The sequence below is a fragment of the Bombina bombina genome, chromosome 4, assembly GCF_027579735.1.
Source record: "Bombina bombina isolate aBomBom1 chromosome 4, aBomBom1.pri, whole genome shotgun sequence".
NCBI lineage: Eukaryota > Metazoa > Chordata > Amphibia > Anura > Bombinatoridae > Bombina > Bombina bombina.
Genome location: NC_069502.1, coordinates 438,953,935 through 438,970,216, shown reverse-complemented (window position 1 = coordinate 438,970,216; position 16,282 = coordinate 438,953,935). Strand labels below are relative to the sequence as shown.

The window sequence follows — 16,282 nt, the reverse complement described above, 5'->3', positions numbered from 1 at the left end:
TCTTATTAGAAACAACATTAGGAAGGAAACCAGGTTTGGTACGTAACGCCACCTTATCAGAATGGAAACTAAGATAAGGAGAATTACATTGGCATGCTGAAAGCTCAGATACTCTTCGAGCAGAAGAAATCGCAACAAAAAAAAAAAAAAAAAAAAACACTTAAAGTTTTTCAAAGGGTTCCGTTTGAACCTATGCATTCCATAGATATTAAGAACTAAATTCAAACTCCAAGGAAGAGCAATTGGTCAAAACACAGGCCTGATTCCAGTCAGAGCCTGACAAAAAAAATGAACATCTGCCAGACGCTAGTGTAACAAATTAGACAAAGCAGAATCTGTCCCTTTAAGGAACTTGCAGACAACCCTTTCTCCAATCCATCCTGGAGAAAAGACAAAATCCTGGGAACCCCAACCCTACTCCATGAGTAGCCCTTGGATTCGCACCAATAAAAATATTTACGCCATATCTTATGGTAAATCTGTCTAGTAACAGGCATATGTGCGTGAATCAAGGTATCTATGACAATCAGAAAACCCTCGCGTAGAAAAAAATTAAGCATTCAATCTCCAAGCAGTTAGCTAAAGAGAACTAGATTCGGATGATGGAAGGAAGGGTCCCTGAATGAGAAAGTCTTTCCTCATTGGAAGCTTCCACAGGGGCTGAGATGACATATCCACCAGATCGGCATACCAAATCCTGCGAGGCCACGCAGGGGCGATGAGTACCACCAATGCCCTCTCCTGTTTGACTCGAGCAATCACCCGGGAAAGGGGAGCAAATGGAGGAAACACAGAAGCTAGGCTGAAGGACCAAGACACTGCCAAGGCATCTATCAGCTCCGCCTGGGGATCCTTTGACCTGGACCCGTATCTCAGAAGCTTGGCATTCCTGCAAGATGCCATGAGATCCAAGTCTGTCCTGCCCCATCTGAGAATCAGGTCTGCATCTGCTTCCTAGGTTTCCACCCCTGGGATGTGGATTGCGGACAGATAGCAAGAGTGAGACTCCGTCCACCGTATTATCCTGGCTACTTCCGTCATCGCTAAGGAACTTCGTGTTCCCCCTGATAATTGATGTAGGCCACAGTCTTAATGGATGTCCGACTGAAAGCTGATGAATTGGACGAAGCCAACTGAGGCCAAGCCTAAAGCGCATTGAATATTGCTCTCCACGCTAGGATATTGATGGGAAGGAGAGACTCTGCCTGAGTTCAGACCCCCTAAGCCCTTAGGGAATCCCAGACTGCTCCCCATCCTAACAGGCTGGCATCAGTTGTCACTAGCACCCATGAGGGTCTGCGAAAGCATGTCCCCTGGGATAGATGATCCAGCAACAACCACCATAGAAGAGAGTCCCTCGTCTCCCGATCTAGGTGTATTTGAAGAGACAAATTTGTATAATCACCATTCCACTGTCTGAGCATGTTCTGCAAAGGCCTGAGAAGAAACCGAGCAAATGGAATGATATCCATTGCCGCTACCATCAATCCAATTACCCCCATGCACAGAGCCACTGACGGCCGGGGATTGGTCTGCAGTGCTCAGCATGTGTTCAAAACTATTTTCATGGATAGAGAGAGTCGATTAAGAGTTCCCAAGAAAGGAACCCTTGTCTAGGGAACTAGAGAACTCTTCTCCAGATTTACCTTCTACCCATGAGTCCTCAGGAAGGACAGAACTATGTCGGTATAAGACTTTGTCAGCTGACAAGACGCCTGGATCATAATATCGTCCAGATAAGGCGCCACAGCAATGCCCTGCGTTCTCAGAACCACAAGCAGCGACCCGAGAACCTTAGTGAAAATTCTGGGTGCCGTGGTCAGACCAAAAGGAAGAGCCACAAACTGAAAATGTTTGTCCAGAAAGGCAAACCTCAGGAACTTGTGATGATCTCTGTGGATAGGAACATGAAGAAATGCATCCTTTAGATCCACGGTAGTCAAATTGACCCTCCAGGATCAATGGAAGAATGGTACGAATAGATTCCCTCTTGAAAGATGGAACTCTGAGAAACTAATTTAGATTGAGATCTAAGATAGGACTGCAAATTCCCTGTTTTTTGGGAACTACAAACAGATTTGAGCAAAACCCCTGTCCCTGAATTGGAACGGGACAGATTACTCCCATGAAAGAGAGGACTTGTACACAGCGTAAGAATGCTCTTTTAAAAGAAACCGTCCCCTGGGGGAAGAATTTCTGATTCCAACTTGTACCCCTGAGACACTATCACTAATGCCCAGGAATCCTGAACATCTCTTGTTCAAGCCTGTACGAAGAAAAACCAGACTGCCCCCTACTATATCCGGTCCCAGATCGGGGGCCAACCCACCATGCTGGCTTGGGAGCAGCAGCAAACTCAAAGACTGGTTACCGTAAAATTTTGAAAGGCCCGAAAACTATGTTGCTTGTGATGTATAACAGCTTGCTAGCACGCATACAAGGTGCAGGAGCTGCAGCTGGTCTCAAACTGCAACCTTCCGCTTGCTAGACAGCTAAGCCAACCCTCAGAGCACTACAGCTGTCTGTAAGAAATAATCTCCTTCAAGATAGGCCCGAACAGGGTCCTCCTTGAAAGGAATAGCCAAAAGCTTAGGTTGAGATGACACATTCACAGACCCAGATTACAAACAGAAGGAATAGCGTGCTAAGACGGAATTACAAACTCATAGCTGCCAACTTGCAAGGAAATATGAGGAATTTAATAACTTAATTTCTGTTAACAGTGAAGTGTGCTTTTGTTCAATTCTAAAACCCAAAGGATAAATACCCAACAAGAAGCAGCCGTAAAGTCCTAATAAGAAAGACCTTTACTAGCGCGTCAACTGATAACACTGAGACTATTACCAGTATTGTACAAAGCAAATGAAAATACTGCAGTAGCAGGTGGAATCAATTCCCAAGCTCCTGCTTGCAAGCACGAAGGCTACCCACTAGACCACAGAGGTACACTGATCGAGTGCAATATAGCAGAATGTAATATTCAGAAATTTACATGTAAATGTGGGCGCCTGCCAATCATAGGATGTATATAGTTCGTCCTAAACAGCAAACCTTTGTTTTATTTATTTAGTCATTGCTGTAATATCTCAATTAAAAATTAACACAGTTAATCTGAGACTGTTTATATGTCTATGCAGAAGAAAATTGACACAAAGAGTCACTGTCTTGATTCTAAGTTCAAGAAAAAGGGGCACTGATAGATTAAAGGTATCCGGATTATACAACCCTTCTGAAACACTGCATGCCTACAAAGCCTCTCCGATGTATGCTAATTGCAGCAGAAAAAAGCATCCTGTACACTGCACAAAACCCTGTCTGCTGTATGTTCTTTATAACACAACAGGGAAGGTATCGGGCGATTCATGGAGGAACCATTTATTGAACTGTAATGCACCAAGGGCGTGTAAACAATAAAGTATGAGTAAACCCTGCCCATCGTGGGCGCATTAAATTAAACCACCCGGGCAGCAAACATTTGGAACAAATGGACTCCAGTGAAAAGTCCAAAAGGCGTGCCAACAATATTGCGCATCGCAGCCCCGCCCATCATGGGCGTATTAAGCCAACAAAACTCCCAGCAGAATACTCGTCACAACCGGACTCAAGTAAAATGCACTACAATGGTGCATGTCTAAGCCCCGCCCATCATCCCGGGCGGCTCTAACACAAGTAGTTGGGCCAACGTATAACACATTGCTGAATAAAAAAAAATAACCTTCCTGACGTTTGCGATTCTAATAGCAGCCGTTGGAAGCAAGGGTTAGCGAACCCACATAAAAATTATGCAGAAAATACTAAACCCCCTGTCGGCTGTAAGTCTCATCAAAATCAGCTGTATAGAGTAGGCATATGTAACCTCGCATAAAAGACAGTGATGCTGAAGCCAGAGCATACAGTGAAGCTCAAGCAGAATAAATTTCCCTGTCGGCTGACAATTATTAACATCAGACGTTGGGAGCAAGGGTCAGTAACACCCCGTACAAAGCATGTACTCACTGTCTTCCTGCAGAAGCAGATAAATTCCCCAGTCGGCTGTGAATCTCAGCCATTGGGGACAAGTACATATAAAAAGCACGAATAGTACATTAATGTAAGAGCACAACAACCTCCCTGTCGGCTGGAATCTCATTAAGATCAGCCATCGGGAGCATAATACTTCTATGTAGGAACTAAATTTAAGCTCAGACAGAAGAAAACTTGCTGTCGCTGAGAATTCCTAGTGTAACACCCAGCTGGGAAGACCGATGTCGGCTCCGGCACGTGGGTGTGAAATTTCAGAACACTGCGTAGCTAAACACATAAGACCCGACATTTTTACAGAGTCTGAATAAATAGCCTGTTAGAGACCACCCGGTTATGCAAAAAACAATAACAAGCGTAGCTCAGTACCAAAATAAAACCGCCCTTACTATTACTGAGACTTAGTCCCCAATACCAGCACTGCCAAGAGTCTGCCCTTTAACGCTGTCAGGTAAAAAGGCTCTTCACTGACAGAGCCCATAAAATATAAATAAGTGCAGAAAACCTCACCGAGGCAAATATGTCCCCTAGGAAAATAAAGGCTGCACTTACCTCTTATGCTGCCCGACAGCAGGAAAGCTATAACAGGGTTCAGAGGTCCATCGGGTCCCTCCTGTAGAAAGATGAAGCCTGAGTTGGATCAAACTTAGGCCATCACAGAAAGGGTAGCATCACAGTATGGGAGGCACAGTGAGAATTATGTCCCACAAGTTCCCATTGCTTTGAAGCCACCAGATGCTTCTCTGTTTACTGAAGAGACTGATCTGGTCTAGGCTACACCCTAGCACAAAGTAGCACTCAGTGGCACTACTTAAAAAATAATAAACTCTTTATTGAAGAATCTAAACACCTCACTTTGCCTCTTCCTATCACTAACACAGGCAAAGAGAATGACTGGGGTGGGAGGGAAGGGAGGAGCTATATATACACACAGCTCTGCTGCTCTTTGCCTCCTCCTGTTGACCAGGAGACAATATCCCATAAGTAAGGATAAAATCCGTGGACTCATCGTATCTTGTAAAAGAATAACAGGCGGACCACAATTTTAAACAGCAAGCCTTTTACATGCAAAATTAAAATCTAAAACAGAGGGCCTGAAAGTGAAAGATGAATCTGTGCCCAGTTTTTAATAAACCTATTAAAATCAAGGGCACTTTAAATTCATCAAAATTGACATTTCCCTTGTTTTCTTAAAAAAAAAAAAAAAAAAAAAAAAAAAAACACCTTTTAATCGTAAAAAAGTCGCTCCAGTGATTCCACCGGCCGTCAGGACGCCTCTTCATACGTCAGAAATTACAAATCCGGCTTCCTCCAATCACCGCTTTTCCCCCGGGGGAATCATGGCCTGAGGCAACGCCGTGATTGGAGAAAGCTGGATTCGTGATTTTGGACCCGCGAAGAGCGGAGGAAGCGCTGCAGCGGCTGTCAGGATTAAAAGATACGTTTTTGAAGTAAACAAGTGAAATGTCAATTTTGATAAATTAAAGTGCCCTTGTTTTTAATAGGATTATTAAAAACCGTGCACCGATTCATCTAAATTGACCTTCACTTTAAGCAATAATGTTTAGGCTCACATGTGAGCCTCTCTCAAATACATTACATATCAGCACAAAAGACATTTCCATTGTTGAAACTACATAGAGGTAGTCTAAGCATGCAAATGGCATATAATAAAAACAGCATGTCTTTCGTAAAATGGAGATAAGCATATCTACATCCTACTCTTCTCACTATACTATTAGGAATCAACCCATATGTACGGCCATTTTCCTTTTATCCCCTCTAAGATTCTAAATTCTGAAACAGTGTACTTTGAATGCATTACCTTTAAGAATGTGATCCCAGGAACAAAATAAAAACAAAAAACACACCACATCACAGCTTTCTACAAACGCCCCCTATTTACTAAAGATAAAAAGCAATTAAGACACTCCAGACAAAGAGGTTTTACATGAAAGCTCTTTGTTGCTTAGAGCCCATCTATTAGGACAATATTAACTGGGATTAAAAAGAAAACAAAAAAACAAAAAAAAACACACACTAGGCTGGTCAAAATTTATAATAGTGCTTAGACTAGTAATCTGACAGATTCAACTTACATGCCCAAAGGCTGAAAGTATAGTTTCTTGCTCTGAAGGGAACGAGAAGTCCAACGGATCAGGGTATATCAGCACTCCAATAGCTTTAGAGCGCTCAGCATTCGCAACCTTAAAAAGAAAAAAAAGAGTTGAGAGCTGACAAAACCTGAACAAGTACCTATTGTATATTCCAGTCAATGTTTAAATGCACATAGATGAATTACACCTTTGAACAGAAATGTGCGTGTGAAACATAGCTAGATATTTTCAGTGCACCAGCATTTTAAAAACAAAATTTTGCTTACCTGATAATTTGATTTCCATCGTGGGGAGGAGAGCCCACGGCTTCATTCATTACTTATGGGAATTAAGAACCTGGTCACCAGGAGGAGGCAAAGAAACCCCAGCCAAACGCTTAAAAGGGACACTGAACCCAAATTTTTTCTTTTGTGATTCAGAGAGCATGGAATTTTACTCCTATTATCAAATGTTCTTTATTCTCTTGGTATCTTTATTTGAAATGCAAGAATGTAAGTTTAGATGCCGGCCCATTTTTGGTGAACAACCTAAGTTGTCCTTGCTGATTGGTGGATAAATTCATCCACCAATCAAAAACTGCTGTCCAGAGTGCTGAATCAAGAAAAAAAGCTTAGATGCCTTCTTTTTTATATAAAGATAGCAAGAGAACGAAGAAACATTGATAATAGGAGTAAATTAGAAAGTTGCTTAAAATTGCATGCTCTATCTGAATCACGAAACAACAATTTTGGGTTCAGTGTCCCTTTAAATACCTCCCCCACTCCCCTCATCCCCCAGTCATTCTGCCGAGGGAACAAGGAACAAACAGTAGGCGAAATATCAGGGCATAAATAGTGCCAGAAGAAAATATTAAATTTAGGGCTGCCCACCGGAGATACGGACGGGAGCCGTGGACTCTCCTCCCCACAATGGAAATGAAAATATCAGGTACGAGTTTGTTTTCCATCTAAAAAAGGGGGAGAGTCCACGGTTTCATTCATTACTTATGGGAAACATATACCCAAGCTCTAGAGGACACAATGAAACCAGGAGGGTAAAGGCAGACCCCACAGCCTGTAGAGCCTGTCTCCCAAAAACAGCTTCCGTAGAAGTAAAGACGTCAAATTTGTAAAACTTTGTGAAAGTATGCAAAGAGGACCAGGTAGCCTTACAAATCTGCTCCATAGAGGCCCAAGATGATGAAGCCACTGCTCTAGTGGAATGAGCAGTAATCCTCTGAGGGGGGTTGTGTCCCGCCGTCTCATAGGCGAGGCGTATCAAGCTCCTCAGCCAAAAAGACAAAGTAGCAGAGGCCCGGTGACCCCTACGCTTCCCTGAATAGACTACCTAAAGAGTTAGATTTCTGAAATCCTTAGTCGCCTGAAGATAGAACTTCATAATCTGGATGTGGTTCGTGCCTTGAAGTAGCCTCTCCTTAGAAGAAGAGGGGCTAGGACACAAAGGAGGAACAACTATTTCCTGATTGATATTACAGTCAGACACCACATTGTGAAGAAATCCCAAGCCAGTTCGAAGAACAGCCTTATCCGCGTGAAACACCAGATAAGGGGGATCATGTTGCAAGGCCGCCAGTTCGGAAACTCTGCGGGAGGATGCAATGGCTATCTGTCCCTTCAAGGAACTAGCGGCAAGACTCTTCTCTAAACACTCTTGGAGAAAAGACAAAATCCTGGATATCTTCACCTTGTGCCAAGTATATCAATGTATCTCACACCAGGACAAGTAAACTCTCCACACCTTATGGTAGATGCGTCGAGTGACTGGCTTCCTCGTCTGAACTAGAGTATCAATCACGGTTTCAGAAAAACCTCTCTTGGCTAGGACTAAGCGTTCAATCTCCACGCAGTCAGTCTCAGAGAATCTAGATTCTGATGTTGAAAAGGACCCTGTTCCAGCAGGTCACTGCGACAGGGTAACCTAAACGGCGGAGAGGATGACATCTCCACCAGATCCGCAAACTACGTCCTCCGCGGCCACGAAGGAGCAATCAAAATGGACAACGCTCTCTACTGCTTTAAGCATGCCACTATATGAGGTAGAAGTGGTAACGGATGCGTTGGCAGTACCTTGGGAGTTCAGTCTAGTGTTCATATTTCCTCCATCAGCTCCGCTTGGAGGTCCCTCGACCTCAATCCGTATCGGGGAAGTTTACAATTTAACCAGGACACCATGAGAGCGATCTCTCGCATCGCCCATCTGAGACAAATCTACGCAAACACCTCGGGGTGGAGAGACCATTCTCCCGGATGAAATGTTTGCTTGCTGAGAAAGTCCGCTTCCCAGTTGTCCACTCCAGGGATGTGGATTGCTGAGAGCGAACAGCCATGGGTCTCCGCCCACTCCAGAATCCAAGACACCTCCCTCATTGCTAGGGAGCTACTCGTACCCCCCTGGTAATTGACGTATGCCACCGAGGTAATGTTGTCCACCTGGAACCTGATGAAGTTGCATTCCCCCAGACAGGGCCACGCCTTCAGAGCATTGTTGATCGCTCGCAGTTCAAGGATAATTGGAAGAGACCATTTTCCCTGTGCCATCCAGTCAGGCTCACGTCCATGGTCACAATTTCCCAGGACAGTCTCAAGAAGGATGTCAGGCTGACACAATCTTGCTGCGTCGCTGATCTGTGAGGAATATTTTCATGGACACAAAGTCTAGTATGGTGCCCAGAAACTTCACCCTGGTGCTGGGAACCAGGGAGCTCTTTCGGGAGAGCCCTCGAGTTTGATTTGAGTCGATTTCTGCCAGATGAAAGGACGGCACCTGAACCAGAATGGTAGTCCAGGTAGGTCGCCACCAGAATACCCCTGGATCTGGCCACTGCAAGCAGTGCCCCCAGAACCTTCGTGAAGACTGAGTCGTCACCAGACCGAAAGGAAGGGCCACAAATTGAAAATGTTGGTCCAGAAACGCAAATCTGAGAAACTTGAAGTGGTCCCTGTGAATTGTAACATGCAGGTAGGCATCCTTCAAGTCTATTGTGGTCATGAACTGCCCCTCTTGACGAGGCAAAATAGGACCTGATCGTCTATTTTGAACGATGGAACTTGTAAACACTTTAAACCCCATTTCTAGCGGAACGTGCCCTCCTTCCTTGGAACCACGAACAGATTTGAATAGTACACTAGACCCCTTTCTGCATGGGGTACTGGTACGATAACGCCTAGAGATGATAGATCCCTAACACTCTAGGAAGGCCTCTCTTTTCCGGCCTTGAAGACAGGTTTGAAACAAGGAATCTGCCCCTGGGCAGAAGGGACCTGAACCCTATCCTGTAACCCTGGGCGACAACCTCCAGAACTCAAGGGTCCTGAACATCCTGCAACCAGGCAGAGAAAAGAAACATCTTCCCCCTACTCGTTCGTAAACCTGTCGGGGGCCGCCCATTCATGACGATTTTGTTTTGGCGGGCTTCTTGTTCTGCTTAGACTAGTTCCAAGCCTGAGCAGGCTTCCAGGCTCCCTTAGGTGGGTCTGCCTTCGCGTTGGGCCTTGTCCGCGCAAAAGGGACGAAAATTAGAACCCTTAGGCTTAGCCTTCTTATCCTGGGGCAGGAAGGCACCCTTGCCTTCCGTAACCGTGGATATAAGAGTCTAGGCCTGGACCGAACAAAATCTTACCTTGAAAAGGCAGGGACAGTAACCTTAGCTTACAAATCATGTCCGCCGACCAAGAATTTAGCCACAGCACCCTGCGTGCTAAAAACTGAAAAACCTGACACCTTAGCGTTCAAGCGAATAATCTTCATATTGGCGTCGCAAATGAAAGAATTGGCAACCTTCAGAGCCTTAATCCTTTCCTTAACTTCTTAGAAAGAGGGCTCGCCCTCAATCATCTCGCACAGATAATCACACCAATATGACGCAACCACTGCGATGGCCGCTGCTGGTTGAAAACCAAACCCTGTGTATTGAAACATTTTCCTTAACATGTTTTCCAACTTTTTATCCATGGGCTCCTTGGACGAGCTATCCTTTAGAGGAATAGTCTTACACTTAGCGAAAGTGGAAATAGCCCCATCTACCTTGGGAATGGTTCCCCACAGCGAAAGCTGGGCCTCCGAAACTGGGGAAAAGGTTTTTTAAAATTAGGAGGAGAGGATGAACCTAAAATCGCTCCCATTCATTCTTTATATTTGCCATCTTTACAGGAACCGGGAAGGTCTGGGGCACCACCCTGTCCCGTTTAGGAATAGAGGGTTCTTCCAGAAGCTTTGGCTCCGGAACCTCCAGCGTAGTAAGCACTTGCTTCAGCAAAAAGCGCAAATTCTCCATTTTAAACCTATAGCCAGGCTCCGTCGCCGGAGGTTTAGATGATGATACGGACTCCGAAACAGAAGGAACCCCCTCCGAAGCGTCAGAGTGGGCCTCATTGTCATACAATTCCGCAGGAGTTTCCGACATAAATGAATCCGGAGTCGGGCCGTTTTGGAAAGCTGTACGCTTGCACTTAGCAGAACGCGGTAAAGCATAGAACACTTTAGAGACTGCCATTTGAAGTTGGTACGCAAAATCTGGCGGCCAGCAAATCTCCCCTGAAGGGGTAACAGACTCTGGAGCGCTGCATGTGGAATAGGGGACGCAATTTCAGAACACACCTCACGGGACGGAGAGTCCTCAGAAGTGGACGGCTCAGTAGTACTAGACATTCTCTTATTTTTAGACGTTGTAGCTCTTTCAAGGCATGTGGAACATAGTTGTGCAGGCTGGTCTACCAGAACCTCACAATAAACACAGGTAAAATACTTAGATAAAGAGGAGTACCCTCCAACACGTCAGAATCCTCCATAGCTTTTATCTTAATTAGCAAAATTAATAACAGGCACCTTTATAACCGCCAATGGCGGGGCACTCACCACCTCCTTGGACCTGGACTAGTGAAGCCCTAACAGGACTGCCCCTGCCTGAAGGAGAAAAAGCGCCAAAAAAAAAAAAAAAAAAAAAAAAAAAAAAAGCACGCAAAAACTCCCGGAAATGAACCTGTCCGTTCCACCACATTGCCAGAGAATTATCCCGCACATAACGCAACAATGACACAAGAATATCATGCATAAACCCCCCCTGTTCAATAATCCCCTTACCAGTAATATTAATCCTTGATTCTATAAAGATAAAAAGGCGCCATACTGTGGCCCTTTCTTCTGTGTTATCAATATAATAAAAAAAAAAAAAAAAAAAAAAGAGGAAACAATCTTACCAGAATCCACGCTGTGGAACAGGAACACGGCCCTTCAAGTGTGACAGGTCGCAGCATCGCTCCTGACATGGACTTGAGAGAAGAAAGCAGTCTACGAAATTTGTCCACGCCGATTGCTGTAGGAGCTGTTAACATGAGTCGGGATAGTGTCGCAGAGGAGAGCTCTCCTTGCATCTCCGTACTCTAACTTTCACAGAGGCCCTCAACTGAAAGGCTTGTTAGGGTACTTAAACTCCCGCCCCATAGCAGAGTAGTACTCTCCATAAGAGACCTCCGAAACTTCTGCACCTTTCTGCCATCCTCCTGTGACAAAAGGCAGAGAATGACTGGGGGATGAGGGGAGTAGGGGAGGTATTTAAGCCTTTGGCTGGGGTGTCTTTGCCTCCTCCTGGTGGCCAGGTTCTTAATTCCCATAAGTAATGAATGAAGCCGTGGACTCTCCTCCCCTTTAGATGGAAAGCTGTAGCTGCTCAGAGCACCAGTGTTGTTTTTATCATGTCATCTTAACACATTGTTTCATTACCAGATGGTACAAGCACCTTAGGCTCTGAGCAAGTGCTGCGTTTAAAAAAAAAAAAAAAAAAAAAAAACATAATTTATGCTTACCTGATAAATTTATTTCTCTTGTAGTGTATTCAGTCCACGGGTCATCCATTACTTATGGGATATATTCCCTTCCCAACAGGAAGTTGCAAGAGGATCACCCAAAGCAGAGCTGCTATATAGCTCCTCCCCTCACATGTCATATCCAGTCATTCGACCGAAAAAAGACAAGAAAGGAGAAACCATAGGGTGCAGTGGTGACTGAAGTTTTAATTAAAAGTCCAGGGCGGGCCGTGGACTGAATACACTACAAGAGAAATAAATTTATCAGGTAAGCATAAATTATGTTTTCTCTTGTTAAGTGTATTCAGTCCACGGGTCATCCATTACTTATGGGATACCAATACCAAAGCTAAAGTACACGGATGATGGGAGGGACAAGGCAGGAACTTAAACGGAAGGAACCACTGCCTGAAGAACCTCTCCCCCAAAAACAGCCTCCGAAGAAGCAAAAGTGTAAAATTTGTAAAATTTTGAAAAGGTGTGAAGCGAAGACCAAGTCGCAGCCTTGCAAATCTGTTCAACAGAGGCCTCATTTTTAAAGGCCCAGGTGGAAGCCACAGCTCTAGTGGAATGAGCTGCAATTCTTTCAGGGGGCTGCTGTCCAGCAGTCTCATAGGCTAAACGTATTATGCTACGAAGCCAAAAGGAGAGAGAGGTTGCCGAAGCTTTTTGACCTCTCCTCTGTCCAGAGTAAACGACAAACAGGGAAGAAGTTTGACGAAAATCTTTAGTTGCCTGTAAATAGAACTTCAGGGCACGGACTACGTCCAGATTATGCAAAAGTCGTTCCTTCTTTGAAGAAGGATTAGGACATAAGGATGGAACAACAATCTCCTGATTGATATTCCTGTTAGAAACTACCTTAGGTAAAAACCCAGGTTTAGTACGCAGAACTACCTTGTCTGAATGGAAAAATCAGATAAGGAGAATCACAATGTAAGGCAGATAACTCAGAGACTCTTCGAGCCGAGGAAATAGCCATCAAAAACAGAACTTTTCAAGATAAAAGCTTAATATCAATGGAATGAAGGGGTTCAAACGGAACACCTTGAAGAACTTTAAGGACCAAGTTTAAGCTCCACGGCGGAGCAACAGTCTTAAACAAAGGCTTAATCCTAGCCAAAGCCTGACAAAAAGCCTGGACGTCTGGAACTTCTGCCAGACGCTTGTGCAATAGAATAGACAGAGCAGAAATCTGTCCCTTTAACGAACTAGCAGATAAGCCTTTTTCCAAACCCTCTTGTAGAAAGGACAATATCCTAGGAATCCTAACCTTACTCCATGAGTAACTCTTGGATTCGCACCAATATAAATATTTATGCCATATCTTATGGTAGATTTTTCTGGTAACAGGCTTCCGTGCCTGTATTAAGGTATCAATAACTGACTGAGAAGCCACGCTTTGATAGGATCAAGCATTCAAACTCCATGCAGTCAGCCTCAGAGAATTTAGATTTGGATGGTTGAAAGGACCTTGTATTAGAAGGTCCTGCCTCAGGGGCAGAGACCATGGTGGACAGGACGACATGTCCACTAGGTCTGCATACCAGGTCCTGCGTGGCCACGCAGGCGCTATCAGAATAACCGATTCTCTCTCCTGTTTGATCTTGGCAATCAGTCGAGGCAGCAGCGGAAACACATAAGCCATGTTGAAAACCCAAGGGGCTGCTAGAGCATCTATCGGCACCGCTCCCGGGTCCCTGGACCTGGATCCGTAATGAGGAAGCTTGGCGTTCTGGCGAGACGCCATGAGATCCAGTTCTGGTTTGCCCCAACGATGAATCAGTTGAGCGAACACCTCCGGATGAAGTTCCCACTCCCCCTGATGAAAAGTCTGGCGACTTAGAAAGTCCGCCTCCCAGTTCTCCACGCCTTGGATGTGGATCGCTGACAGGTGGCAAGAGTGAGACGCTGCCCAGCGAATTATCTTTGAGACTTCTAACATCGCTAGGGAACTCCTGGTTCCCCCTTGATGGTTGATGTAAGCCACAGTCGTGATGTTGTCCGACTGAAATCTGATGAACCTCAGTGTTGCTAACTGAGGCCAGGCTAGAATAGCATTGAATATTGCTCTTAATTCCAGAATATTTATTGGGAGGAGTTTCTCCTCCTGGGTCCACGATCCCTGAGCCTTCAGGGAGTTCCAGACTGCGCCTCAACCTAGAAGGCTGGCATCTGTTGTTACAATCGTCCAATCTGGCCTGCGAAAGGTCATGCCCTTGGACAGATGGACCCGAGAAAGCCACCAGAGAAGAGAATCTCTGGTCTCCTGATCCAGATTTAGTAGAGGGGACAAATCTGAGTAATCCCCATTCCACTGACTTAGCATGCATAATTGCAGCGGTCTGAGATGCAGGCGCGCAAATGGCACTATGTCCATTGCCGCTACCATTAAGCCGATTACTTCCATGCACTGAGCCACTGACGGGTGTGGAATGGAATGAAGCACACGGCAAGCATTGAGAAGTTTTGATAACCTGGACTCAGTCAGGTAAATTTTCATCTCTACAGAATCTATAAGAGTCCCTAGGAAGGAGACTCTTGTGAGTGGTGATAGAGAACTCTTTTCTTCGTTCACTTTCCACCCATGCGACCTCAGAAATGCCAGAACTATCTCTGTATGAGACTTGGCCATTTGAAAGCTTGACGCCTGTATCAGGATGTCGTCTAGATACGGAGCCACCGCTATGCCTCGCGGTCTTAGAACCGCCAGCAGAGAGCCCAGAACCTTTGTAAAGATTCTCGGGGCCGTAGCCAACCCGAAGGGAAGAGCTACAAACTGGTAATGCCTGTCTAGAAAGGCAAATCTCAGGTACCGATAATGATCTTTGTGAATCGGAATGTGAAGGTAGGCATCCTTTAAGTCCATTGTGGTCATGTACTGACCCTCTTGGATCATGGGTAGGATGGTCCGAATAGTTTCCATTTTGAATGATGGAACTCTGAGGAATTTGTTTAAGATCTTTAGGTCCAAGATTGGTCTGAAGGTTCCTCTTTCTTGGGAACCACAAACAGATTTGAGTAAAATCCCTGTCCTTGTTCCGTCCGCGGAACCGGGTGGATTACCCCCATTACTAGGAGGTCTTGTACACAGCGTAGGAATGCCTCTTTCTTTATCTGGTTTTCTGATAACCTTGATAGATGGAATCTCCCTCAAGGAGGAGAAGCTTTGAAGTCCAGAAGATATCCCTGAGATATGATCTCCAACGCCCAGGGATCCTGGACATCTCTTGCCCACACCTGGGCGGAGAGAAAGTCTGCCCCCCACTAGATCCGTTTCCGGATAGGGGGCCGTTCCTTCATGCTGTCTTGGGGGCAGTAGTAGGTTTTCTGGCCTGCTTGCCCTTGTTCCAGGACTGGTTAGTTTTCCAGGCCTGTCTGTAGCGAGCAACAGTTCCTTCCTGTTTTGGGGCGGAGGAAGTTGATGCTGCTCCTGCCTTGAAATTTCGAAAGGCACGAAAATTAGACTGTTTGGCCTTTGATTTGGCCCTGTCTTGAGGAAGGGTATGACCCCTACCTCCAGTAATGTCAGCAATAATTTCTTTCAAGCCGGGCCCGAATAAGGTCTGCCCCTTGAAAGGAATATTAAGTAATTTCGATTTTGAAGTCACGTCAGCTGACCAGGATTTAACCCATAGCACTCTCCGCGCCTGGATGGCGAATCCGGAGTTCTTAGCCATTAGTTTAGTCAAATGTACAATGGCATCAGAAACAAATGCATTCGCTAGCTTAAGTGATTTAAGCTTGTCCATAATTTCATCCAATGGAGCTGTGTGAATGGCCTCTTCCAGAGACTCAAACCAGAATGCCGCAGCAGCAGTGACAGGCGCAATGCATGCAAGGGGCTGCAAAATAAAACCTTGTTGAACAAACATTTTCTTAAGGTAACCTAATTTTTTATCCATTGGATCCGAAAAAGCACAGCTATCCTCCACCGGGATAGTGGTACGCTTAGCTAAAGTAGAAACTGCTCCCTCCACCTTAGGGACTGTCTGCCATAAGTCCCGTGTAGTGGCGTCTATTGGAAACATCTTCCTAAATATAGGAGGTGGGGAAAATGGCACACCGGGTCTATCCCACTCCTTGCTAATAATTTCAGTAAGCCTTTTAGGTATAGGAAAAACGTCAGTACTCACCGGTACCGCATAGTATCTATCCAGCCTACACAATTTCTCTGGAATTGCCACTGTGTTACAGTCATTCAGAGCAGCTAAAACCTCCCCAAGCAATACACGGAGGTTCTCAAGCTTAAATTTAAAATTAGAGATCTCTGAATCAGGTTTCCCCTGATCAGATCTGTCACCCACAGAATGAAGCTCTCCGTCCTCATGTTCTGCAAACTGT

The 16,282-nt window shown here is 45.1% G+C and overlaps 1 protein-coding gene across 1 annotated transcript in view; it reads right to left on the bottom strand.

Annotated features, from left to right (window-relative positions):
• Positions 1-16,282, bottom strand: part of LOC128656397 (transferrin receptor protein 1) — a 94,059-nt gene that overhangs the window by 22,455 nt on the left and 55,322 nt on the right. The window contains exon 8 of the mRNA XM_053710278.1: positions 6,120-6,227. Within this exon, the coding sequence (XP_053566253.1) occupies positions 6,120-6,227 (108 nt within the window). The remainder of the gene's footprint in view (positions 1-6,119; positions 6,228-16,282) is intronic.